At 32.5% G+C, this 27,494-nt stretch overlaps 2 protein-coding genes across 4 annotated transcripts; both read right to left on the bottom strand.

Annotated features, from left to right (window-relative positions):
• Window positions 1-752: 752 nt before the first annotated feature.
• LOC123914961 (pleiotropic drug resistance protein 1-like) lies at window positions 753-9,555 on the bottom strand. Of its 2 annotated transcripts, XM_045966128.1 has the most exons (23): window positions 9,025-9,555; window positions 8,334-8,454; window positions 8,146-8,234; window positions 7,963-8,047; window positions 7,465-7,624; window positions 7,296-7,372; window positions 7,099-7,152; window positions 6,923-7,013; window positions 6,541-6,842; window positions 6,164-6,445; window positions 5,554-6,031; window positions 5,371-5,474; window positions 5,122-5,281; window positions 4,928-5,032; window positions 4,705-4,832; window positions 4,273-4,605; window positions 3,874-4,164; window positions 3,710-3,793; window positions 3,495-3,628; window positions 3,119-3,346; window positions 2,842-3,013; window positions 2,318-2,572; window positions 785-1,816 (listed from the first exon to the last, which is right to left on the bottom strand). In XM_045966128.1, exons 1-23 carry the CDS (start codon window positions 9,279-9,281, stop codon window positions 1,559-1,561), a joined length of 4,248 nt encoding a protein of 1,415 aa, XP_045822084.1. In that variant the 5' UTR covers window positions 9,282-9,555; the 3' UTR covers window positions 785-1,558. The 2 variants fall into 2 exon arrangements, with proteins under 2 accessions (XP_045822079.1, XP_045822084.1); XM_045966123.1 differs by having other exon boundaries at window positions 753-1,816; window positions 5,554-6,445; window positions 9,025-9,512.
• A 3,525-nt stretch (window positions 9,556-13,080) lies between these two features.
• Window positions 13,081-23,367, bottom strand: LOC123914951 (pleiotropic drug resistance protein 1-like). 2 transcript variants are annotated; one of them, XM_045966117.1, is made up of 23 exons: window positions 22,769-23,306; window positions 22,182-22,302; window positions 21,994-22,082; window positions 21,804-21,888; window positions 21,128-21,287; window positions 20,973-21,049; window positions 20,832-20,885; window positions 20,477-20,567; window positions 20,072-20,373; window positions 19,567-19,848; window positions 18,963-19,279; window positions 18,670-18,830; window positions 18,251-18,354; window positions 18,013-18,169; window positions 17,813-17,917; window positions 17,559-17,719; window positions 17,016-17,348; window positions 16,646-16,936; window positions 16,490-16,573; window positions 16,277-16,410; window positions 15,694-16,093; window positions 15,053-15,307; window positions 13,081-14,283 (listed from the first exon to the last, which is right to left on the bottom strand). In XM_045966117.1, the coding sequence occupies exons 1-23, from the start codon at window positions 23,080-23,082 to the stop codon at window positions 14,026-14,028; spliced, it is 4,335 nt and encodes a 1,444-aa protein (XP_045822073.1). In that variant the 5' UTR covers window positions 23,083-23,306; the 3' UTR covers window positions 13,081-14,025. The 2 variants fall into 2 exon arrangements, with proteins under 2 accessions (XP_045822073.1, XP_045822070.1); XM_045966114.1 differs by having other exon boundaries at window positions 21,994-22,302; window positions 22,769-23,367.
• Window positions 23,368-27,494: the final 4,127 nt, after the last annotated feature.

Consider the following 27,494-nt stretch of genomic DNA (forward strand, 5'->3'; position numbering starts at 1 on the left):
CTCAGATTCATATTCCTAACTGGTAGTCATCCATGTTGTTATTGTTCTGTCATGTTTCTCAAAACTGATTGGAATTCCTAATAACAGAACCCAATATCTATGTTTTATGATCTTGAAAACTAATTAAGTTTTTCTATGTTTTTATTATATAAAGTTTTGTCTTTTAACCAAGAAAAAGCTTGTGTGATTCTGCATACTATCCTGCACGCAATCTTGACCCACCAAAACGAAATCGACCATGAATACATTTAATTGAAATTGTAGATCCTTCAAAATCCAACGTTTGAATCCATATGAACATGCCCTTTACCGATTTGATTAGAAAAAAAATATTAACCATTGAGAGGTTCACAAAATTTGCACAAGAAAATGAAGAATTGTGTGGGAGTAATGAAATAGGTAGATATGAGAAAATTAGAGGAAAAGAATTTTCATCGTCGTGAAGAAAGAGAAAGAAAGAGGGATTTTTTTTCTTTCAAGAAAATGGAAACACAGAAGGATAATTGCAGCGCATGTTGTTTTCATTTAATCATGACCTTTCATTTGCATCCTATGATTTATATTTATTCCTCTCATCTCTCATAATAAGACATCCCTCTCACTTGAAGTGTCCCCTATATATATATATATATATATATATATATATATATATATATATATATATATATTGCAAAGGCCAAGAGAATGTATTAAAACACTAACCAAGCACACACAAGGAATGCAAGGATGGGAAAATTACAAATAGTTCAAAAAGATAAATGAAGGCTAAGCAGCATCAAAGCAGCATCAATAAGATAAATGAAAATTACAAATAGGATTTGGCTTTAAAAGGCTTTTAGAATTGCTCACATAGCTTCTTGCACGACTACATCTAAGAGTAGAGTATATCTTTTTCCATCAGCTCCATTTTTTGAACTGATTTTACTAACTTCAAAACCCATACATCGAGCGTAATTCTTGTGATATTTGGTAACTTCTTTAGAACTAAATATCATCCCAACCTTAGGTTCTTCATCTTCATTTGTGTGACCGCTCTCTTCTAATTTATCATCACAATTTTCATTTATGTGACTAGTCTCTTCTTCTTCGTCACAGGATGTAAACCTTTTCTCCACTAATGCAACAATTTTTTAAAGAAAGAAACTTAAATTAATCAACTAATTAATAAGTGAAGGCAACAAGGTTATTTCTAGCTCGTGACAACAGAGGCTATGATGATAGACAGCAAAAATAACAGCAGAGGCAACAACGAAGATGACAGTGGCAGTGATGAGTTAAACGGTTGACAATTGCCACTGGCCGGTGTGATGTTTGTGGCGGCAATCCTACTCACAGTGCGCGCTTTGCATTGATAGAATTAAGTGGGAAGTTTGTATTCTTGATCGAAATCATTAGAATATATTTATCTAAAGGGGTTAAGAAGATTCTTGAATAGATTATGCCTAATTGGAGTTCTTAAATTCATGTATGGTTTTAAATGTATCCTTACATTTACACTATGGGAACCATGTTTCATATAGATGCATGAAAGCATTAGAACATAAGCATTGCAGTTATTTCATCTTTTTTGGAAATTGAATGCTTTGATGCCAAAGGTGAAGATAAGTGCAAACAACACTGAGAAACCAGCCACAAAAATTGCAGCCATTCCTAGATTTTCCTGTTCAAATCCAAAATAACTCTTCACAAATTCTTTAACACTTTTATCATTCTCAAGTGGTTCCATGATGTCTCCATATTGGGAAGTCACCAATCCATTCAACGTCCATGCAACAGGACATATCCAATAGTACCACTTCCACCATATTGGTATTCTCTGTCATTGTTATCAATTTTCAAAGTTAGTTTATTGCATAGATAAATAGCTTAATTAAGCGCTTATTATATAAGTGTTTATGTATAAGCTATGACCCTGTTTGAAATAAACAGCTTAATTTGCAGCTTATGGCATAAGCGCTTATAATGATAATCGCTTATATATAAGCTAGTTCTATAAGCAGAAAATATCTTATGAACATGTCATAAGATATGTACATAAATTCTCTCAATCAGTCTCACAAGTGTTCATGTCAGTAGATAAACTTAAATAAGTCAATCAAAATTCGAAACAGACCCATATGTATAACAAAAGATAAAACAAATTCGAAGTGTTTTCATATAAGCCATCATAGAGAGCTGATGGAAATAGGTTGAAAACAACTTATCGACATGTCATAAGTTGTTTCTACAAGATTTTCCAAACAGTCTCACAAGTATTTTTTTATCGGTAGATAAGTTCATATAAGCCAATCCAAATAAGGGAAGGTAATTAACTCACAGATAAGGGAATGATGAAGCCTGAGAAAAGGCACCAAATTGCATAGAATGAGGTAGACAATATGCCAGCAACTTGTGGATTTGGAGTTATGGCCATTGTCATCATACCATAGTAGGTATAGTATAAGAAACTAAAGTATGTGAAGAAGAGATTCCACATAAGTTTTGATATTGTCCTCTCAAATCCCATCATCACATATACTATGATACCATATACAAGAGCTTGAACCAAGATATGAGGAAGCTCTATAATAACCTGCAATTCATAATAAACCATTGTTAATTTCTACAGCTCAATCAAATCTCTTATGTTTTGTTGATTATTTTTCGACTGTCCATGTTTTGTATGACTCATATTCACTGATAAATGAGTGGACGCTCGAACGTAGTAGAACAAATTATTTAAACACATCATGTGCTTCATAGCCCTAAGCATTGCATAATAGAAAAACTACAATGGCCACTCTTGTCTGAGACGTAGGCACAATTGGTCAAACTCTATAATCGATCGTTGTATTCTAATACCTGTGCAAGAGCATATGGCAAAGCTGAATACATTCCTGCAGCTCTTTCTCGATAAAAAACTGTTCTCTCAATTGCTACTATTGGTTGCACCGAGGCACCATTTACAACTCCTATGAAGGTAACAGCGGCATACATTGATCCCATTGCATTGAATAGATCTTGCTCCTTTCTCCTGTGATTATCAATGATTTAACAACATGGTAAGTATTTGTTTTGAATTTCATTTTTCATGCTTTAGTCTTTGTGTCAAAGTAATAATGTTTCCATTTCCGTATACCTTTTCGAGCCAACATTCCAAAAAATCAGGCCAAACAATACACCTGTCATGATAGTAAATAGGAGTCTAACTGCTGTGTATGACGTATTCCGCCAATATGATAAATTTTGTTTCCATAGACAAGCTATACATTGTGCTACAAAAGTTTGTGAATACTGAGCATCAAAGTATAGATCCTCGGAACCTTGAGAACAAACACTAAGCTCCTGGATCAATTGTTTATTTCTCCTGAAAAAATGTAAAGTACTATAATATCAATATCTTTCAGCGATACTCGTCAAAATCATAAATTTCAGCTAGAAATTTTTAGAACAGAAGCTCCGGTTCAAAAGAATAAATATATGAAAAGTGCGCAAGTTTTTACTAGGAGTCTAACCGGTGTATTTCTGAGTTTTTGTACACATCAGTGAAGTTGACCTTAAAATTTTCCTCTTTTGCTGCTGATGTAACTTCCAACATCCATGTTGCAGGATTATAACCCTCTTTGATCTTAGAAACTCCTTCAATAGCCTATAGTATTCATGCACCAAGTGAATATTATATGCTAATGCTACATATGCTACCAATTAATCTCATTTACATTTGACTCACCTCAAAGTACTGGATCAGATCGGAACAGTAGTCGCCTATTGGACCGGCAAATATCTGCTCACCTCCCGATTTCAGAAGTAGAAGCTGGAAAAGTTGATATTTAAGAACTTAATTCTTCAATATGTAGTACTAATTAAAACAAAATGGTGATTGAGAATTCTTACCTCATCGAAGGCATCAAATATATCTATACTTGGCTGATGGATGGTGCAAACCACGGTACGTCCTGTGTCCACGGTGTTCCTTACTGTTCTCATTACGATTGCAGCTGCTCTAGCATCAAGGCCAGAAGTTGGCTCATCCATGAATATTATCGATGGATTTGCTACAAGTTCAACTGCAATTGTAAGCCTTTTGCGTTGCTCGGTTGAAAGTCCATTCTCTCCTGGCAATCCAACAAGAGCATCTCTTAATGAGTTAAGCTCTACAAGCTCCATAACTTCTTCAATGAACATCTGCATCTCATAAAATTGAGTTCAAGTTAATGATTACTAATACTAGTTGCTTTCTATGTTCATAGTTTTGTTTTTCGTGCCTCTAATTTGAAAAGAAAACAATTATACCTTTCTAGTTTTACGATCAACTTCAGGCGATAAACGAAGCCATGCAGAATATAGCAAAGATTCATAAACTGTAACATTAGGTGAGTGGATATCGGATTGTTCACAATATCCCGATATGCGAGCAAATGTTTCTTGATTCTTTGGATAACCAGATATTGTGATGCTTCCTTCAATATATCCACTAGTTTTTCTTCCGGCTAAAACATCCATTAGAGTAGTCTTTCCAGCACCACTTACACCCATAAGAGCTGTTAGTACTCCTGGTCTAAAAGCACCACTAACACCCTTCAAAAGTTCGAGCCGATCCTCGCAAACTCCTTGACTTTTCATTGCCTATATAACCAAGGTAATAGACTCATTCTCACTGTGATCTCGTAATGATAAAAATTCATTCAAATTATTATTATATGATCTTAAACATAAGTAAGTTACCTGTGGCATGTCAACAAAATATCTGATATCATCAAAAGTGAGGGATAGAGGTTGAAAAGGAAGAACCATCCCTTTTTTTCCAGTACTGCTAGCTTTGTTTTCGACAACTGCTTCGTCCATCTTTGTATCTGATTTTTCATCAAAATCATTATGTTATTTCTTGAATACAAAAAATTTAGATACAAATAGATTATTAACTATATTTTGGAGCTAAAGGACTCGCCAGAAGAGCTCTTTTGTGTTTGTGATTGTATGAACTCTTCAGCCGTGGAAGCATTTCGCTCTAGCAATTTCTCTTGGGATAAGCCTGCTTGATCCTTTCTGAATGCTGCAAAGGCAACATATCCAATGATACAAAATTATTTGGTCGTTCGAGTGAATATCACAGCTCAAAACGAGAGACGAATATGTACTTACGACTTAGACAGTGCAACGCCAAGGCGAAGAAAAAATTAAATAGAAAAACATAACCAATCAAAGCTCCAACTCCAATCCAATACCAATAAGCTTGTGGAAAAAATCCGCGAGATTTCAGTATATATACTCCCAATGTTTCATTGGAAGTAGTACTAGTAACCTGCAACATTCAAGGAAATTTAGCTTATATAAAAATCGCATACTAAAGCTCATAGAATAACCATTAAAAACAAGGGACCGGTTCATTACGTTTCTCCAACTATGTCCAAGAAATTCATTCACAGCTATAGCATTTTGTCCATACATCAAAGGCGACGACCAATAACCCCACAGAAACCATTTGCTCACATCATCTAATGCAAAAAAACAATGTTATCATAAGAAAGATTCATTACATTAGCCAAGTTTAGAGTTACATTACAATTTTCATACCTCTTGAAATAACAAATCCTCCCAAAACAGTAACTGCAAGTAATGAAAATGTTCCAAATGTGTTTGCAACTACAATATCCCTTCCTAATGCTGCCATAAACCGAAATAGCGCAGACGCCATCTGATTAATACATAAGATTACCAAGTACTGTTTAAAAAACCTTCCAGTATCTCGATCGTAGCCAATGCCGTAGTAAGATATGCATTCCCAAATGGCAACTTCTATGAGAGTTACTGGTATTTTGAGGATCCATGGTGGAAGAGAATAAGCCCATGAAGGATAGAAAAGAAGATCTCTTTGTTTGTAAAAGATAGGAAGTTTCATGATTGTCATATTTAGCTCTGATATTCCATTGAACATTGCTACTGTCACTGTGAAGAATAGTGCTCCCATGTATGTTTCTGCATCCTCGAAGGTCGAATGATGCATCGTTGGTCGTAGAAATAACATTGTTGTCAAGGTTGCTAAATATGTAAGCTGATAAGGATGAAAGAAGAATTTCTTAATAATAAAAAGTAGAGATAAGAATACCAAGATAATTATGACAAAATTGCACCAGCGGTCCATTACTCGAAAAGATTTTGAGACATAGAATATAATGTTACTCACTTGTGTGGCTTTGAATATGTAGATAAACGAATTCCGCCTCATAAGCAACAATTCTCTGCTAACACAAGCCCTTAACAACTCTTTCTTGTTAATACCATATTTCTTTGTGATCAAGGCATTTGAATGAAATTTCGACTTATTAAACGGATCGGCCATCTCTTCTCCAAGTTGTTGACCGACGTGAAATAATTCGAAGGCTCGAGCAAAATCCTTGACAGTGACAAAGTTATAAGGTTCATCTTTACGCGCCCAATATTGCCATTGGTCTTTTCTTGATGTCACCTATTGCATAACATTAAATTAAGTTAACTATACATTAATGAAGTAAAAGTAACAATATTTTTTAAAGGAAGACTTGTAGTGAATGAGATTCATACTTCTTGTAAGAAGTCGGCGACGCCTTTTCTTTCCGGACACTTGAAACCGATTGATTCAAAAAACTCAAGTACATTTTCTCTTGGTCCTTGATACACAATTTGTCCATCTGTGAGAAGTATAATATCATCAAATAGGTCATAAGTTTCTGGTGCTGGTTGTAGCAGAGAAACAAGTGCAGTTCCATTTAGAATATGTATGGACTGCTTGATTGAGTTGATTATCTGAAAAGTTGTTGAACTGTCCAAACCATTTGATATCTCATCCATGAATAACACCTTTATAGGTCCAACCAGCATCTCACCTAAGCCAAAAATTATTAATCAATAAACCTCATTAAGGTCTAAAGTGTTTGTCATGTTTTTATTCCCAAACCGAACTTACCTGTAGTGAGTCGCTTTTTCTCCCCTCCTGAGATACCTCTTATCATTTGGTCTCCTACCATTATGTCAGCACAAACTTCAAGTCCCAAAATCTGCAAAAAGAAAAACCACAAAGGAGTAAATTAAAACCTTTTCTTGTTTCACAAGTCAACTATATCGATGAATTTGGACTTTTACCTTAAGAATATAGTCAATGACTACACTGTTCTGCTGACCTTCTGTTGCTGCTTCCTGCATATTTTTGAGTGAATTACAAGCTATTAAATAATGAAGCTTCCTTATAATGCAACATGTTCACCATTTTTTCAAAAATAAGGATTCAAAACATCAATATCAGGATCTGGTTCAACCTGTGATTCTTTAATAATTCTCACCTTCATATAAGCATAAATATCAGGATCTGGTTCAACCTGTGATTCTTTCTCTCTTTTCAATAGTTCAGTCAACATTTCTGCAAAGTGATGAAATTTAAAACTCTGGTTAAGACACATCTAGAAGATTTGGATTCAATTACAAGTTTCATTCGCCGTTTCTTTTTCGTACCGTAATTTTGTCCAACCCCTTGACATCTGGCTGAAAAATCTAGTGTTTCTCTAACAGTCATTTCTCCAATGTGATTATCATATTGACTTACATAAGCTGATGTTCTTTGTGGCACAAACTCTTCTAGTCCTTCTCCATTGTATGTTACTCTCCCAGAATTCTGAAGTTTCATCACCAATCAAATTAGTTATAATCTTGTAAATTCAAATTCAAATTATGACATAGTATTGTCAAGTGTCTATGGAAATGGATTCCCTAAATGCTTCATACAGTTTTCAATCTCGACTGTCTAATCTGAATCAAAGGCATAGATTGTTTATAACCGATTTTGTCAATGAGTAATCTAAACCTCCGATATCAAATCAAATCAATGACCGAGATTGCTTACTGGTGTTAATGCGTGCTTATCTTACACACACGGTTACACAATTTTGCATCTCGATCGTTAATTGGAGATCACACGGCTTAGATTACAAGGCAGTCAGGAAATTTCCTTACCTTCAAATCTTTGCCAAGTCTTCCAGCCAATGCCAAAAGCAAAGTGGTCTTTCCAGAACCAGGTGGCCCTAAAAGCAATGTCATCCTACAAAAACATCAAAATCTGAACAAGTAAATATGGATATTTATTGTAATATTGTAAAAAATAAAAGAAAAATGAAAAAAAGAATGTATTTAATTCACCTTTTAGGCTTTATGATTCCACTAACATTCTGAAGTATATGTAACTGTTTCTTTGGACTTGGAATTATTTGAAGATTATTTAAACAACCCTTAACAAACAAAAGAAAAAACAAAACAGCATAGAATGAATAATCAGATACAATAATACAATGATTAAGGTAGAAACATTAGGTGCAATATTGAAGTACCTCAATGACATTCACAAAGAAGTTAAGTAATGAAGGCAATGCTCTACTTCCAACATAAACTTGTGCTTCAACATTTATATCCTTAAATCTTATTTCAATTGTTGGAAGCTCAAGTCCCACTCTGTGCAAAGTTTAGTTAACAAAAACAGTATAAGAACAAGATGTTTCAATCAAATCTTCAAAAGTCAATGCTTCAAAACTTCAAAGTCAATGCTTCTGGATTAGGATTTATAAAAGATAAAACATTACAATTCTCTTGAAGTGATTCTCAAATAGCATACAAGGCTCAGTTCACAAAGAATCTTGTGATAATTACGCGTTTTTAGACCAAAAAAACTCTTCTTATTTACATACAAAAAAGTTTAGGCGAGTTAGTTCACATCAACTCATCAGAAGTACATGTCTCACCTCACGCGCGCTTACAAATGTACTTGTGCATTATCCAACAACAATATTTGTACATCAAAAATGAGTTTCTATAACGAGATGAAACAATATTTGTTAAAATTAGCTTCCGGTCTATTTTTTTTTCTTTCAAAAACTCGTAATTTTTCTATGAACGTTGTCAGCTTAGTGGTAAGATATTGACCTTATATGATCATAGATGTTTTATGATCTTATAAGAATTTTTTTCCATAAGTAAAAAAAACATAATCTTATTTAAACAAGAACTAATCATCAAATTTTATACCTGTCCATTCTTTCCTTGAGTTTCAACAAGAACTTTTCATTATCTTCTTCTGCTATTTTCACAAGTCTTTCTAACAAAGCCTTTTTTTCAACATCTTTTCCTTCTTCTTCAGTCTCTACACTTTTCCTATAGCATGCATTTGTAAGGATTCTCTTCATTGCAACACACTTAAGAGCTTCCTCATCATCTTCACGTTCAGATTTTGAGAAAACATTGATGCAATGGTTCTTCCATGTTTTAGTGTCACTATTCTCCATTTATCTCATACATAAAAATTTAAAAGTATATGTTATTTTTTCATGCTTGTAGTATTTATATATAGAAGGGGGTTAATATTTTTGGATTAATTAAATGGATAAAGGAAAAGTTGGATAAAGACAGATAATAGAATTTAGGTGCACTAAAAACTATGTTAGTGTGAAATATGTGAAATGGTAAAGGAAACTAAGAGCATCTTCCATTGTTATCTCTTATTGTTGTACCATCAAATTTTTAATCCAATTTACTCATTTTAAGGGACTTGTTTATGCTACATCATACTCCCTATGGTCCTATAATTTATAAGAAATTAAAAGACTAAGGTATCGTTTGACCTGACTTTTTTCTCTCTTAATTTTTATATATTATTATAAGTTTTTCAAGGTAGTTTATGATAAAATAACTTATAAAATTACAATTTTCACTAGTGTGAACTTATAAAATAACATAAAACTTAATTTATATTGCATAAGCTCAAAAAAAGCTAGGCCAAACGACCCTAAATCACAAAGATTAAGTATTCCCTAGAAAAATATTATTTTTTAGTTCATTGTTGAATTGATTTTAAGTGTGTATTTTGCTAAATTCATTGCTTTTGTGGCTTTCAGGACCCGGACATGAGTATCACAAGATTATATATGAGAGATAGTGGAGTATATGATATAGACTCTGATTTTGACATTGCCTTGGATGGTTTTCGTAGTATGCTTCCGACTTTTGACTTTAGTAGTTTCGCTGGTAAGGATACCATCCCACATAAAGTCCAACATACTTTGGCGAGTGACCTTTTTAATAAAATTTGTTCATGGTATGGAAGTCAATTTTGACATGCCCACTGGGCAAAAAACAGTTTTTAGGTGTTTACAAGCATTTCATGTTCAAGATTTCTTGTAGCTATCCCCATCGATGGGCTAGGACAACATATGTCACAGGTGGAGTACCGCACTATTCTCATATACCGCCTCATGATTCCAATTATTTTCTATTGATGTGGTTTGTCATGTTTGTCGTAAAGCGTGCTGAATCAATTTGGGGAGCATGCAGTTTATTGTAGGGAGCTTTCAGGTTTCAAATATAGGCAGAACTTTGTCAGGGATGTTCTTTGTGACATTTTTCAATGTGCAGGTGTATATGTGAAGTAAGAAGTGTCTGTGAACTTTTTGACTACCCACAAGAAGGGAGAATGACACTTAGACCTGCATATGTTCTAGTGTACAATTGGATATGGAGGGAAGCATGTTTGTATGGACTTTGCTACTAGTAGGATTGAGGACGAGAGATTTTATTGTGGGACAAGCGACCCTATATATATATATATATATGTATAGTAAGAAAAAAAGAAAAGGTAAAATGATTTATGTTTGGACACATGGTAAGAGTGAAATAACCATAAATTTGAGTGTAAAACTCAATTCTAGAATTAGAAGTTACAAATTCTAGCTTCAAACAAAATTAATTAATTCTACTTTAAAAAAATCAACATATCAAAATCAATTCTACATTTCTAAAAACAATTTTAACCACTCTAAAAATGCAACCAAATATACACTTAACTTTTTATGAAAATGGGACCAAATTGACACACTCTAGTAAAGTGAGGGATGAAGTTTGCCATTTAAGAAAAACGATTTTTTTACTATATATTCGTTTAGGAAAGCTTGGAAAAAATCGATTATTGTCAATTTACATATTTGTATATACAGTAAAAATACAATAAGAAACGCCAAATTAAAAAGTGATAACTCGTCACAAAATGAAAATGATCGATCATTTTTTATTTATAATGTGTATTTCAATAAACCAATCTATAAGGTTGGAACATAAACAAAATAAAAACTCTATTGACTTTATTGATCAGATTAAAAAAAAGTGACAATATTTTCAAAACACAAACATCAATTATTGTCCTATTTTTTGTTTGTTGCAAAACATGTACATTTGGATTAGTTTATTTAGAGAAATAATTTTTTTATTGGTCATACTAACTAGTGCCTTATATATCACTAATTATGAAATGTAAAAAAAATAAATTTTTCATTGAAAAAATATTTTTTATAATTTAAAAAAGATAGAATACATAAAATTTAAGACTATTTTACTATATTCACCTCATTAATTAATGTCCGGAACACTGATTAGCATTTATTTTATTTTTTATTTTTTATCTATAAACTTGGTCCAAATACCATTATTATTGTACATTTACATGTGTATATACACTAATCTTACAATCATAAACATCAATTTTTAAAGTGAATAACTTGCTAATCATAAAATGAAAATGATCTATCATTTTATTTACAATATACATGACACTAATATTGATTTTGTAAATTAAGAAAGTATTTGTGTCTTATATTATTGAAAGTTTTTATATAATATATACCATTTGAAGGTTGACATTTGGCAAATTGTATACATCATTAGATATGGAAACCTCTAGGATCAAAAAATGACACTTTGTCACATATTGTTGGATGCTTACACTCAGTTACGATCATAACTATGACATTAAATTTTAAATTTAATTTTTATTGGAATTTAAATGCCATTTTTTCTTTTCTTTTGACAAAATATGCAGTTGTTAGACAATTGACATATGCTGATTTATCGCTTACGTCTGATCGATCTATCGTTGCGTCATCATGTTAATTATATTTGTTTAGGTACTCCACATTATGTCTACAAAAAAAAGTATATTCCCTCTTTTTTTTAATTGTTTAATGGAGTAGTACAAAATAATCCTATCTCCATTCAATTAGATTTTTGTCTATATCTATTCTCTCGTTTTAATTATAAGCAAAAGTCAACTTTTTAGATTCATTCAATAACTAATGAATCTGAAAAGTAAACTTTTGCTTATAATTAAAGATGAAGTAGCAATTATATATGATGACTTATAGGTATATTAGTTGTAGTATATAAACCTTAGATTATTTTTATTGATAATAAGATGGAGCCACAACTTTCATATAGTTAGAGATGTAAGCCACTTTATCATCAGAGTTTTATTGATTGTTTTTTATTATTTCATTTATCTTTGTGTTGAGTTTTAAGTGTGAATGACGTCCATTATCAATTATGAATGAGAAAAATGTTGAATATATATATATATATATATAAGTGAGGTAACTCATATACTTAATTTCTTAAGATTTTAAGCAGAGTTGTGACGTCTCACTCTCTTGTGATCCCGAAGCATTGATTCGTTGTGGGATCAGAGCTGTGATTCGGCTTGGTGGGGGGAGTGGGAGTGGATTCTGATATTGGATGAGAAGACGGTGAGATATATAAGGGTCTGTTTGGACCAGCTTTTTTTAGAGCTTATGCAATATAAATTAAGTTTTATGCTATTTTATAAGTTCACACTAGTGAAAATTGTAATTTTATAAGCTATTTTATCATAAACTACATTGACAAACTTATAATAATATATAAAAATTATATAAGTTGTTTGCATAAACTCTAAAAAAAGGTGGACCAAACGAGCCTAAGTCTCATTAAGATTTACTTATTTATTTTTTTCATGAAAATTATTTATTTTTCATGAAGATTTACTAGTGTATGTTTACATTATAAAAACTAATGAGTTAAGCTTGTAGACAAATTATGCCGTCTAAAAGGATCTTGTTAAAACTATGTGTGTATTTAAAAAACGTGGCTATGGTAGAATTTAAGAAAATGTGAATTTTTTTTTACGGTAAGAAAATGTGAATTTAAAAGACTTGTACACAGTAAAAAACTTTTTTCACTTGTGCATATATATTAGACAAAGTCTATTGTACATGGATAAAAGGATTGAATTGAATCATATTGCATGGTTATGTTGTGAATTCGATTAAATCACACCAATACCTTGATGTGTGTGGAGCAAATGGATTAAAGCAATCAACAAGCGAGAATGACAATAATAACAATAACAAAAGATAAACCGCGAAAACGTAAAGAACACGAGATATTGTTTACTCAGTTCAGTCAAAACCGACCTACTCTGGGGAGAGAGCCACTCTCTGTTCCACTATCAAATGATGTTCTTGATTACAATGAAATCTCACAATAGAGTTACAAGAATTAGCCTTGATCCTAATTCTACCCTAAGCCTGAATTTCTTCCCGTGACCAAGAAATTCAATATGAAAGTGATTACAAGATGAAAGAATCAACACCCAAAACCTAGAGATGAACAAAGAGTAACCCTCTTAACCCTAGCCGCCGTTTTGGTTAAAGAAACCCTCAAAACTTGTTGTCAAAAAACAGAAAATGTGACCCTTTAAATACCCTGCAGCAATTTTCGCCCGAGGCACCACTTTTTTCGCCTGGGGCAAAAATTTCGCCTGAGGCACCAATTTTTTCGCCTGGGGCAACAAACAAACAAAGAGCTCCCTTTTCCTGCTTCAAATTTCGCCCGGGGCACGGGTTTTTTCGCCCGGGACGAAAAAAACAGCAGATTAGTGTTTTTTCCACGTTTTCAAGGCAATTCCCAACAGGTTAAAATGTATAACTAGTCTTTTTGTTCTTTTTTACATAAGGGCAATTATTTTGTTTTACATGCTAGGTGGTAGCATAAATAAATAAAATTCTAATAATAAAAATATTAAAATTGTCCACATTAATTTGTATGAATGCATTTTGTACTTCTTCATTCATGAAGGACTTGCTAACTATCATACTAAGAGGACATGACAACCTAGAATTTGCACTAGGGATATGAATTATTTGTCAAAGAATCATATTTGAAGTAATTTCATCTTTTTTGGAAGTTGAATGCTTTGATGCCAAGAGTGAAGATAAATGCAAACAACACTGAGAAACCAGCCACAACAATTGCAACCACTCCTAGGAAGTCATGTTTAAACCCAAAGTAATTTCTCACAAATTCTTCAACCCTTTGACCATTCTCAAGTTTTTCCATGTTGTCTCCATATTGAGATGTCACCAATCCATTCAAGGTCCATGCAACTGGACATATCCAATAGTACCACTTCCACCATATTGGTATTCTCTGTCATTATAATCAATTTTCAAAGTTAGCTTATTGCATTAAACAAATGACTTAAATGCACTTTTACTGTTATAATTGTGTGGTTTTGGATCTTGTGGTTTTTCTCTTTGTAACTTGGTAGTTTCTTTAATTTCCTTCCACAAAGTTACGCTGATGTGACATCATTTATGATCCGACACCAAACTATCGTAGTCGGTGTGAATTTTTTTTAAATAGAAAACAAATAACGCAAAATCAATCCTTGCACGCAAGGTTGAATGAGGATGATCATTAGGGTTTCTTTATTCAACCTCACGTGCACGAGATTATTTTTGCTTTTTTTAAAAATAAATTAAACAATAGTCATGTTGGCTATGATAGTTTGGTTTCACGTCAATAAATAATGTCACATCAGTGTAAATTTATTTGGGGGACTACCAAGTTACAAACAGGAACAATACAATGGACCAAATCGCTTCAATAAATAGTGGAGCAGCCGAACAATCACGATACTCAAAAGCCAAAAATGCATGTAAGCCTAAATAAAAAATGTCAAGCAACCAAAAATTTGATTTGTCGTGCATTGTATCTCTCCTGTAAAATCTTAATCGTTAGATTAATCTAATAAATAGAGATCATATCTCTCAACCGTTAGATAAATCCGACAATTAAGATTTAGCTGGAGGGGATAGTGGGATGCAGAACTTATATGCTGAAGTTATTGTAATATTCTCTTAACTATAATCATGCAATAATTATTCAAAGATATGATATGAAGGTTGTGACTTACAGATAAGGGAATGACAAAGCCTGAGAAAAGGCTCCAAATTGCATAGAATGCACTAGACATTATGGCAGCAACATGTGGGTTGGGACTGATAGCCATGGTCATCATACCATAGAAACAATAGTACAAGAAAGTGAAGTACATGAAGAAAAGATACCACAAGAATTTTGATGTTGTCCAATCCAATCCCATCATGGAATATACAATAATACCATAAACCAGTGTCTGAACCAAGATGTGTGGAAGCTCTATAATCACCTACAAATATAACACAATACTTAAGTTCGATTGTTATATCACTTAATTAAGTTCATGTTCGGCCTGACTTATTTTGACATGAAATAAAAAGTTACTTTAAAAATAAGAACTTTAGATATAAAGTTATAGTAGTTTTTAAAAATATTGTTTTGCATAACTTCTTCTATTAAGGAGAAGAGAAGTAAAAAATAAGTCAGGCCAAACGAAACCTAAGACTTTATTTGTTACTTGTTAGTGAAGGAATCTCTGCGGTTAGGAAAAAAGCACACAGTCACGCAACCAAAGAATCTCAGACGAGTCATCTGATCTTCATTTGACGATTGTAATTCACGACTGTATGATTACATGACTACGGAGAATCCAAATTATAAGAAAAATAAAATTACCTGTGCTATTGCATAAGGCAAAGCAGAATACATTCCAGCAGCTCTTTCTCTATAAAAGACTGTTCTCTCAACAGCTATTACTGGCTGCACAGAGGCACCATTTTGTACTCCAATAAAGATAACAGAAGCATACATTGATCCCATTGCATTGAAAAGATCTTGTTCCTTTCTCCTTTTCAATCCAATGTTCCAAAATATGATTCCAAACAAGATAGCTATTAGTGTTGTAAATAACAGTCTAACTGCTGTATACGACGTGTTTCGCCAATATGATAAATGTTGTTTCCATAAGCAAGCTTTACATTGTGCCAACATAGTTTGTGTATATTGAGTATCAAAGTATAAATCCTTTGAATCTTGAGGAGGTATACTTAATTCCTGGATCAATTGTTTGTTTCTCCTAAAAACAATTATAAGTATCAGTAACAAGTTGACGAAAGATATATTCTCATAACTCGAAAAATTTAGTCGTGACATCCTTGAGGTTACAAGGTCAAACTCTTACAAGTGAGCTGAAACCTCCCGGAAAAATGTAAAAATTAGTACATAACACAATAATATGCATATAAGAAAGAATTCTAACCGGTATAGTTCCGAGTTTCTGTATACATTAGTGAAGTCGACCTTAAGATTTGCTTCTGATCCTGCTGATGTAACTTCCAACATCCATGTTGCAGGATTATAACCATCTTTGATCTTAGGAACTCCTTCAATAGCCTATAGTATTAATGAATTAAGTGAATGCTAATACTAATGATGATACTCATATGCTCAAACTATTTTACATTCGACTCACCTCAAAATAATGAATCAACTGAGAACAGTGGCGGCCTAATGGACCGGCATATATTTGTTCACCTCCCAATTTCATAAGTAGAAGCTGAAAAAGTTGAGATTCAAGTACTTAATTAACTCTACAAAATTCTAACTCAATGGTAGTAAGATTTGTTACCTCATCGAAGGAGTCAAATATGTCAATACTTGGCTGATGGATCGTGCAAACCACAGTACGTCCTGTGTCCACGGTGTTCCTTACCGTTCTCATTACAATTGCAGCTGCTCTAGCATCAAGGCCAGAGGTTGGCTCATCCATGAATATTATTGATGGATTTGCTACAAGTTCAACTGCAATTGTAAGTCTCTTACGTTGTTCAGTTGAAAGTCCATTCTCGCCTGGCAATCCAACAAGTGCTTCTCTTAATGAGTTAAGCTCTACAAGCTCCATAACTTCCTCGATAAACATCTGCATCTCATAAAATTGATTTCAGGTTAATAATCTATTGCATCACAATGCCTTTATTTTTTAAAGTAGAAAATTGTACCTTTCTCGTAGCTTTATCAACTTCAGGTGGCAACCGAAGCCATGCTGAATATAGCAAAGATTCATAAACTGTAACATTAGGCGAGTGAATATCAAATTGTTCGCAATATCCTGATATGCGAGCAAATGTTTTTTGATTCTTTGGATAACCAGATATTGTGATGTTTCCATCAATATATCCACCAGTTTTTCTTCCGGCTAAAACATCCATTAGAGTAGTCTTTCCAGCACCACTTACTCCCATTAGAGCTGTTAGAACTCCAGGCCTAAATGCACCACTAATACCCTTCAAAAGTTCAAGACGGTCCTCGAAAACTCCTTGACTTTTCATTTCCTACAATCATTATAACAGTCAAACATAAATCGATATGAACGAAAAGTATAATTTGGGACAGTATTGTTAAATAGAGGATACAATGGCACTAAAGTTCTATAACGTAGCAGATTTGAACAAATCGCTATTGTTCTGCAATACGTTATTTAGTACAAATTTTGTCAAATAGCAGCGCTATAGCACCATTGCGTGCAAAAGTATGGAAAGTACCTGAGGCATGTCTACAGCATATCTGATTTCATCGAAAGTGATGGATAGAGGTTGAAAAGGAAGAACCATGCCTCTCCTTCCACTTACACTAGCTTTATCCTTACCGGCTCTTGCAGAAAAAGATCTGGATGATATAAGTTCTTCTTCAACAATCTTTGTTTCTGTTTTGTCATCACAGTCGATATGTTACGGCTTGAATAGCAAACTTCAATCTAGAAAACAAAGAATCTCATAACATGAGTTAAAGAACAAACCTGAAATTCTCTTTCGATTCGGTAACTGAGTAAACTCTTCAGCTGTTGAAGCATCTCTCTCCAGCAATTTCTCCTCAGATAGCCCTGCTTGATCCTTTCTGAATGCTGCAGATGCAAAAACAAAAACAAAAATGTTCAGACAATAGGTTCAAGTAAAGTTCAAAAGCTCGAAAAAAGATATGAAAGGCGGTAGTACTCACGACTGAGATATTGTAAAGCCAATGTGAACAGAAAGTTGAATAGAAAAACATAACCAATCAATGCTCCTACACCAATCCAATACCAGTAAGCTTGTGGGAAAAAACCGCGAGTTTTCATTACCAAAACTCCCAATGTTTCATTGGAATTTTGAGTAACCTGCATCATTCAATAACATGAATCATAAATATATCTTTCTAAATATCTTTTTTTCTCTTATAATTTACTATTCATCATTACCTTTCTCCAACTATGTCCAAGAAATTCATTCACAGCTATAGCATTCTGTCCATACATCAGTGGTGAGGACCAGTAACCCCACAGAAACCATTTGTGCACATCCTCTGATGCAAGAGAACATATTTAACATAAAGAGATTCATTTCTTCTATAAACTACTAATTTCGTCTGTGACGTTTGTTTTATCTATCTCATTAGTCTCTAATGTCTTGTCAAATTCATTTTGTTAGTCCTTAACGTTTTGTCAATATTTAACCGGAAGGACTAATGACACCGGTGTGACAAAACATTAGAAACTACTCGTTACGTTTATTTATTATAGGGGCAAGTAAGAGAAGTTTTGTAAGTTTAGAGACAAAATTGGTGGTTTACTCGATTGATTACAGCGGTCAATTATTAAGTTAAATTACAATTTTGTACCTCTTGAAATCACAAATCCTCCCAAAACCAGAACTACTAGTAATGCAAATGATCCAACATTGTTTGCAACTACAACATCCCTTCCTAAGGCTGCCATCAACCGAAACAGTGAAGATGCCATTTGGTTAATGCAAAAGATTATCAAATACTGTTTTAAAAGCCTGCAAATAAAATATCTCATTAGATTCCAAATAAATAAATTGAACTAGCAGCAGAAATTAGAAACAAATATGAAATTCGTATATAATTTCGTAACTATATTTAGTGACGAAAGAGTCATAGACATTTCTTGCCTTACAAAATTTGGATCATAGCCGATGGCATAGTAAGTAATGGCTTCCCAAATGAAAACTTCTATAAGAGTTATTGGTATTTTGAGGATCCATGGTGGAAGAGAATAAGCCCATGAAGGATAGAAAAGAAGGTCTCTTTGCTTGTAAAAGACAGGAAGTTTCATGATTGTCATATTTAGCTCTGATATTCCATTGAACATTGCTACTGTCACTGTGAAGAATAGTGCTCCCATGTATGTTCCTCCATCTTCCACAGTATCCTTATGCATCTTTGTTCTTAGAAACAATGTTGTCGTCATGATAGCTAAATAAATAAGCTGAAAAATAGGAGCAAGAAATTTATAAAAAACAAGCAAAATATAGAAAAACAAAAGATTATATAAAAACACTCCATTTAACACTTTCATTCATTTATAACAAAAATTTTGCATGCCATTCATTTCAAGTCAACCGAGTTCAACTCTAACGTCTGGAACAATCTTTGATCAGACTTTACTTAACTCCCAGCCAAACACCAGATTACCAGAGACTCGTTCCCTTAGAAATTGGAGGGTTAAGACTAAAAAACGTTACGAGTAAGCATTAGTACTTGAATGTTACTCACTTGAGTGACTTTGAATATATGGACAAATGAATTTCGCTTCATAAGCAAAAATTCTCTGCTAGCACAAGCCTTCAAAAGCTCCTTCTTGTTAACACCATATTTCTTTGTGGTCAAGATATTTGCATGGCCTTTAGACTTTTCAAAAGGATGGGCTAGCTCATCTCCAAGTTTTTGACCAATGTGGAATAACTGAAAGGCTTCAGAAAAATCCTTGACAGTAACAAAACTATAAGGTTCATCTTTATTTGCCCAATATTGCCATTGATCTTTTCTTGATGTCACCTATTGCATAACATTAGAACAAAATCAACTTCACATTCAATAAAAGAAAGTAGGCTAAATTGCATAGCTTGCCACATACGCTGATGAAACATGCGAGTCATTGTCCACGTGGCAAGACATGCTGATTTGGCATGTGAGTTACTTGCCACATGTGCGTTGACTTGTCCAGGGGGCAAAATCACAAGATCTAAAAGGACTTTAAGTGAATTAATCAAATTCATACTTCTTGTAAGAAATCAGCAACTCCTTTTCTTTCAGGACATTTGAATCCCATTGATTCGAAAAACTCAAGTACATTTTCTCTTGGTCCTTGATACACAATTTGTCCATCTGTGAGAAGTATTATATCATCAAATAGTTCATAAGTTTCTGGTGCTGGTTGTAGCAAAGACACAAGTGCAGTTCCATTCAGAATATGGATTGATTGTCTGATTGAGCTGATTATTTGAAAAGTTGTTGAACTGTCCAAACCAGTTGATATCTCATCCATGAACAAAACCTTTATAGGTCCAACCAGCATCTCACCTATTTTTCACCAAAAAATCATAATCAATCAACCTCCTTTATAAGTTTCAATTTCATGTCTTAAGTTATTTAATCATGCTGCTGCTTTTGATAAATAAAATACCTGTTGTTACTCTCTTTTTCTGTCCTCCTGAGATACCTCTTATCATTTCATCTCCTACCATAATGTCAGCACAGATTTCAAGTCCTAAAATCTGTAACATTTTCAGAAGATAAAAGCATGAAATAAAGTCCTGCATAGCTTTACAAGTTATCTATCTATATGAGTGTTGCCAAATAGCGGACATAGCACTATAGCGTAGCAGAATTTGAACAAATCATTATTGTTCCGCTATACATTATTTTGTACAAAAAGTGTTGTTAAATAGCGGCTATATATAGAACTGTAGCGCAACCGAATTCGAACACTCAACTATTTTCTGCAATCTACGAATGACGATATGAATCTAAACTCTTACCTTGAGAATATAGTCAGTTACGACGCTCGCCTGTTGTCCTTCTAGTGCTGCTGCCTGCATAGTTTTGAATGAATCACATGAATCCTTACAATGTGAAGTGTTAAGCATTCCAAATATAAATTTCAAAGACTAGTTTCTCACTTTCATATAGGCATCAACATCAGGATCTGGTTTAATCTTTGCTTCTTTTTCTCTTCTGAGTAGTTCAGTCAACATATCTAAACAATAGTGAAATTCAAAACCATGATTAAGATTACTGAAGAAGGTGAAGGTTTAACCAAAAGTGATTAACTAACCATAATTATGTCCAACCCCTTGACATCTTGCAGAGAAAGCAAGTGTTTCTCTGACAGTCATTTCTCCAATGTGATTATCATATTGACTTATATAAGCTGATGTTCTTTGTGGAACAAACTCTTCTAGTCCTTCTCCATTGTATGTTACTCTCCCAGAATTCTGAAGTTTCATCACCAATCAAATTAGTTACTATAATTAAAATGAGTTGAATAGACAAATCAGTTATCGAAATTGTAAGCATCGATCAAAATAGTCCCTTATTTTTACGAATTAGAAAATACAGCTCAAAATTGTAAACATCATTCATAATTATACCGTTTGTGACACGTTAACCAGATATGTCAGAGTGCGTGCTGACCTCACATTATTGGCAGCACACTAAAGACTAATTTCCCTATGAAATTTAGATCATCTTAGGAAAAAATTTGTCACTAATTGCAATTGTGTGGCGTCATATGCAGTTAATGTGTCACGTCATCGTCCCTAATGTTAAAGTCTATAGAGGCCCTGAAGGACTATTTTACCCGACATTTTACAATATTACCGTTTTGTTAGCCAATTCACAAAAACCAGAGACAATTTTTACCATTGTTTACAATTTCGATGACCAATTTGCCTATTCACTCTAATTAAAATATTCCTCCATAACACTTTATGACAAGTTTGATTCCTTACTTTCAATTCTTTGGCAAGTTTTCCAGCCAAGGCCAAAAGCAAAGTGGTCTTTCCAGAGCCTGGTGGCCCCAAAAGTAATGTCATTCTGCCAAAAGTTCAACATCAAATCAAGAACAATATCTAGCTTGGAGGGTCTAAAACAACAACAAAAGATTAGAAAAGAAAAGATAAAGATAAGTCTTAAACATACCTTTGAGGCTTTATGATTCCACTAACATTTTGAAGAATATGTAATGGTTTCTTTGGACTTGGAATAATATGAAAATAATTTAAGAATCCCTTAAAAATAAAGATATCATTTAAGTTAAAAATCATAATCAGAGATAAATAAATCCAAGAAAAGTGTAGAAAGGAGAAAATGGCTTGTTGAATAATCACCTCTAAGACATTAACAAAGAAGTTGAGCAATGAAGGTAAAGCTCTTCCTCCAACATAAACTTGTGCTTCCACATTTATATGCTCAAATCTTACCTCAACTTTTGGAATATCTAATCCAACTCTGTACATTTAATTTAACATAAATATAATCATAATTCTTAACCATCAAAATTCACCAAAACAATTTCAAATCAACCAAATTTTCCAAAAAAATTATCCAAAAGTTCATCTCACAAATCATTTATTAAAACCAATTAATTGCATCATAACAAGTTATAGGAGTACTTTCAAACACAATAATGATACTTTAGCATCAAATTTATGAACTCTTTCTTGTAGAGTGATAAACAAGGTTTTAAATTGTAGTCTGCAACAGTGATTTAGACCAAAACATCAAGATTGTTTATGTTTCTACAATCACAATTAAACCAACATCCCTTGCATTTGCTCCCGATTCTCCACCATATCAAGAATTGCAACACAACCGCAGTTGCAGTTCCATTCAGAATAGGAACCGCAACTGCAACTGTGACTGCAACCGTAATTTAAAACTACTGTAAATAAATAATTAAGTCATTAATTCATACCTTTCCATTCTTTCCTTGAGTTTCAACAAAAACTTTTCATTATCTTCTTCAGCAATTTTCACAAGTCTCTCTAAAAGAACTTTTCTCTCAGTTAATCCAAGCTTTTCGACATCAACTTCTTGATTATCGAGTATACTTCTTCTAATCCTTAGATATGTAGGGAGTCTTTCAATAGCAGCCCATTTAAGTGCTTCTTGATCATCTTCACGTTCAGATGTTGAAAAAACATCCATACTATTGTTCCTCCATAAGTTAGAATTAGAACTACTTGTTCTTCTTAAACTATCAACTCTTGAAACTTCATTGTTGTCCATTATTGCTCTATCTACAAGTTACAGACTCAAAAACATGTTACTGCATGAAACCAAATTTTGTTCAGCATTTTTTTGTTCTAATAGTTCAAATGATTTGTTTTGTTGTATTCTCTCTCTCACTCATGATAAAGGAGCTATATAGTTTGTTGGATATTTCAAAAGCTATATTTTATTCTAATTTATATATTTATTTAAATTGATTTGGTAATTGATTTTGCTTACTTATCACATAATCTATGGCATTAGTTACCTGTTAAATAGGATATCACATATTTAGTTTTGAATTTTTTTTTGCTGATCGTACGCACCAAGCTAAGTATTAGTAGGACAAGGATCAAATTGTCTAGACATTACACACAGTTTTGTACCCGGTGGCGACTCCAGGATTGTTAGGGAGCCTGGGCAAATTTTTGGAGGGAATTTTATCAACCCAAATTTCGAATATAGAAATATTTAAACTCTGTTTTTCAATATTTAATTTTGGAAGAAATTTTTAAACAAGAAATAACATGCAAGAGTATAGCCATGTTTCCAATATAATTAAGGCTCAACTAAATAAGAGACTACGATGAAAACTGAATCCACATCGACGTATATAATTATATTAAACTACTTATTTATACAATCAAAACAGCTTAACAAATTTTAAAATTCAAAACACCATCAAGTCATCAAACAAAGATTATAGATTGAGAAGGTTTTAGGTTGTTAAAAATTAGAATTAATTGCATATTTGATCTGTTATGTTTATTTTAGGTTTCAATTTGGTCCCTTATTTTTTAAAAGTTTCAAGTTGGTCATTTTCCTCAAATTTTAGTTTAAATCGTCGACTTTTCTAATGAATTTGCGTACGTAGACCACTTAGGAGAGTACTATGTGAATGTTTTAGAAAAATTAACTCAAAATTTAACAAAAAGTTAGAAAAAATTAACTCAAAATTTAACGAAAACGACCAACTCATGTTGAGATCAATAACATAAGGAACCAACTTGAAACTTTTAAAAAATAAGGGACCAAATTGAAACCTAAAATAAACATTAGAGACTAAATATGTTTCGTACGGTACTTTTACGAAATGCGTTTCTTTCTTTTATTTTTAATTTTTCTTGTTTCTTATTATTACAAAAAAAAAAAAAGGCAGCCCAGGCATGTGCTGGGCATGCCGGACGGCATAATCGCCAGTGTTTGTACCTCAGTCATTAATTTTAGATCAATAAATTATTTTTAATCAATCTCAACCATTGATTTAAATCAGATGGTCAGAAACAATTACTTGTGTCAAGTAGTAACTACAACAAATTTGATTTCGCATTAGTAAGATTTTTATAAATTTCTCACCTATTATTATTATTATTATTATTTTATTTTTCTTATGAAATGTATAAACCTATTTTTTTTACCCAGGACAAAATGGTTAAGGAACTCAGATACTACTTGTGTCACACTATATTAGATTGTATACTTAATTCAAGTAAATGCACCTCATTTGGTAACTCTTTGGAACATTATTTGCAAAGACTGAAATTTAAACTTTGAAATTTCCATTTTTTTCGCATTAAAAGTGTGTGCGATTAATAGAACGGTTTAGTGAACTTAGCTTTTATTTTTATTTTTGGTCAAGAGTGAGCGAGTTTAGCTTCTTTTTTTTTTTCACCACCAGTTTAATCTGGTTCGGGGGTCAGTTTTGTATCAAGTGGTTTCAGTCCCCTTCCGATCGCAGTTGCGGGGATCGAACCGTGTCTTCCCTATCAAGTTCAGCGTCAATCACCACTTAACCAACTGACGATTGAATTATGGTGAGCGAGCTTAGCTTTTAAGAATAACAAGTTTTCTAATTACTTTGAATTATAGAAGATAGCAAAGTCATTATGAATAAATTTATTTTTAGAATTGATGTATATTTTTCAATCACCCAAAACAACATAGTTTTCATAGATTCCTTTTATCTGTCTCTCTGCTTTTGCATGTTATCTATGTTTGCCTATTTTATTATAAATACAAAATTTGTGGGACACAAAAGAAAATTCTCCCTCCCGTCAATTTTTTTTTTTTTTAAAATTTCTCCCTTTTAAAACCGTATTTCTTTTTTCTATAATATAGAAAATTCTACCTCGGTTTTATTTTACAAGAAAATTCTACCTCAGTTAATGGTTACTAATTTTTGTCAAAAAAATTGTGGGATAGATAAAGTGAATTCTCTCTTTTCAACTAAATTATTTTCATATAATTATATGAGCGCATGGTTTTTTATTTTTGGATAATGAGCGAATGAGTAGTTACATATATGCCTTCAATTATACCTCTAGTGTTATTAAATAAATATTAATAATAAAAAAATTAGGTTAAACAGTGTTTTCAGAGTACTTGTTAAAGTATACTAAAAAAGAAAATAAAGATAAAATTAATGTTATAAAGATAACTTTTTATATTTTTAAGGTATTGAATCTACAAATTTTAAAATCAAACTTCCTTATTAGTATGCTTAATTTGTACTCCGAAAATACTGTTTAGCATTTGCTTAAAAAAAAATAGTGAAAACGATTGCCTACAATTAACAAAATTAACTATGGGTTATTGGTTCAATTACAAACGACAAGAAATTGATGGCATCAATCAATAAAGGCTAAACCATTGACTATTGATGCACGAGGTTGAAACATGTAGGAGCTCTTCCTTCTTTTCAAGGGTTATAAGGTGTAATTAGTGTAAGATAAAGGTGAGTTTTAATAGTACCCAACCCATAATTTCTCACTTAGATACTCTCTCTCCTTTACTTAAGATTTCATCTCATTCTAAAAACTAACTTACATGTATATTTTAGGACACATATCTAGTATGACTCTTTTGAACTACAAATAATTGAATATATCACTTCCGTAGCATAGATCCTAGACTCTTTTTTTTGGGTTTTTCTCCGAATTTTCCTATATCCTTCACGCCGAGCTCCAAGGTTGTTATTGGCTAATCAGCTACAATACCAGGACAATACCTATTACAAGGACTCTCTTCACTGTGTTGATATTGTCAATGCTCCAACTCCTAGATTTCATAAATATGATAATTCAAGACATCAAGGACCTCCTCCGCCTTGATTGGCGAGTGCGCATTGTTCACATCCTTCGAGAAGGAAATAATTGTGTTAATTTTTTTGTCAAACTTGAAGCATCCTCTGATATAGATTGCTTGATTCATAATACTCCACCACATGGTCTGAAGGAGCTTCTCTCCGCAATCTCTTTTAAAACCTAGTTCCAAATAGTGTAATTTTATCTTTTATTTTTTTAGTTTTGTAACAAAAAAAACCCTCAAAAACGGTTTTTAATATTGTCCAAAGAAATATTATTTAAATACTAAAATAATTAGTAATGAATGACTAAAGCAGTACGATGTGAATATGTCAAATGAAACAAACTAAAGCACTATAAAATGATGGGGTTAGACAGATAAGACGGGCAATGTCAATTTATACTTTCAAATTTTCCATATGCAAAGAGGCATACTTATTTGATATTGGAAAACAAAGTTGTTGTTGGAGAATGACCAACCAACAGAAGAAAAAAGAAAGTTTATAATTTAATTATTTATTTTTTATATACCATTCAAAAGGAAAAGAAAAAACTAACAAGGAGTCCGAAAAGTAAGGTGGAAATTAAATGACTATGAGTAATATTTAAGTAGTTAATAATAAATTGCAAAAAAAAAAAAGTAGTTAATAATAGAGATACAAAACAGAAAAGAGAAAGTCGCTATGGTTTAATATTTAGATGCTCTTTTTTTTCACAAAAATATCTAGTTGCTCTTAATTTATCAAAATAAAATAAAAATTACAAAGAAAATTTACAATAATATCCAATGGACTAGACTAATAACGTATAAATTCTAATACTTAAAACTATATTATCTAACAATGTCTTTAAATGACTTTTTAAATTCATTAAAAAATTAATATAATTGGTTCATAATACATTAGTTGTTTTTTTTGGTGCAAAATACATTAGATTTTTAATCAACCTAAAAACTATTTTGTTAATGATGCATCACCACACATGATAAACACATTGAACTTTTTTTCATGGCCGGAAATCTCATCTTTAGATGGCAATATCATTACTTTACTTTCATCTACCACAAGAATGACAACGCAACAGAAATGGGAAAAGTGTAATAAAACCAAAAAACTATCTTAACTTATTAGTATTTTTAAGATAAAAAAGTAGAGGACGTAAGGCTATGGATATAATTTTGAAAAAAAATGAGTATGTGGTAGGAATATTTTGGAAACAAATTAAGTAACAAGTACAATGTTATGTAAGCAATGCGTAATGTGTGTGTGTTTGTGTATGCATAATGTGAGGCTAGAAATGAGCTTCATGTTTGGTATGTATGATTGCCCTAACAAATTTAATCTAAGG

Source organism: Trifolium pratense, linkage group LG1, assembly GCF_020283565.1.
Source record: "Trifolium pratense cultivar HEN17-A07 linkage group LG1, ARS_RC_1.1, whole genome shotgun sequence".
NCBI classification, from domain to species: domain Eukaryota; kingdom Viridiplantae; phylum Streptophyta; class Magnoliopsida; order Fabales; family Fabaceae; genus Trifolium; species Trifolium pratense.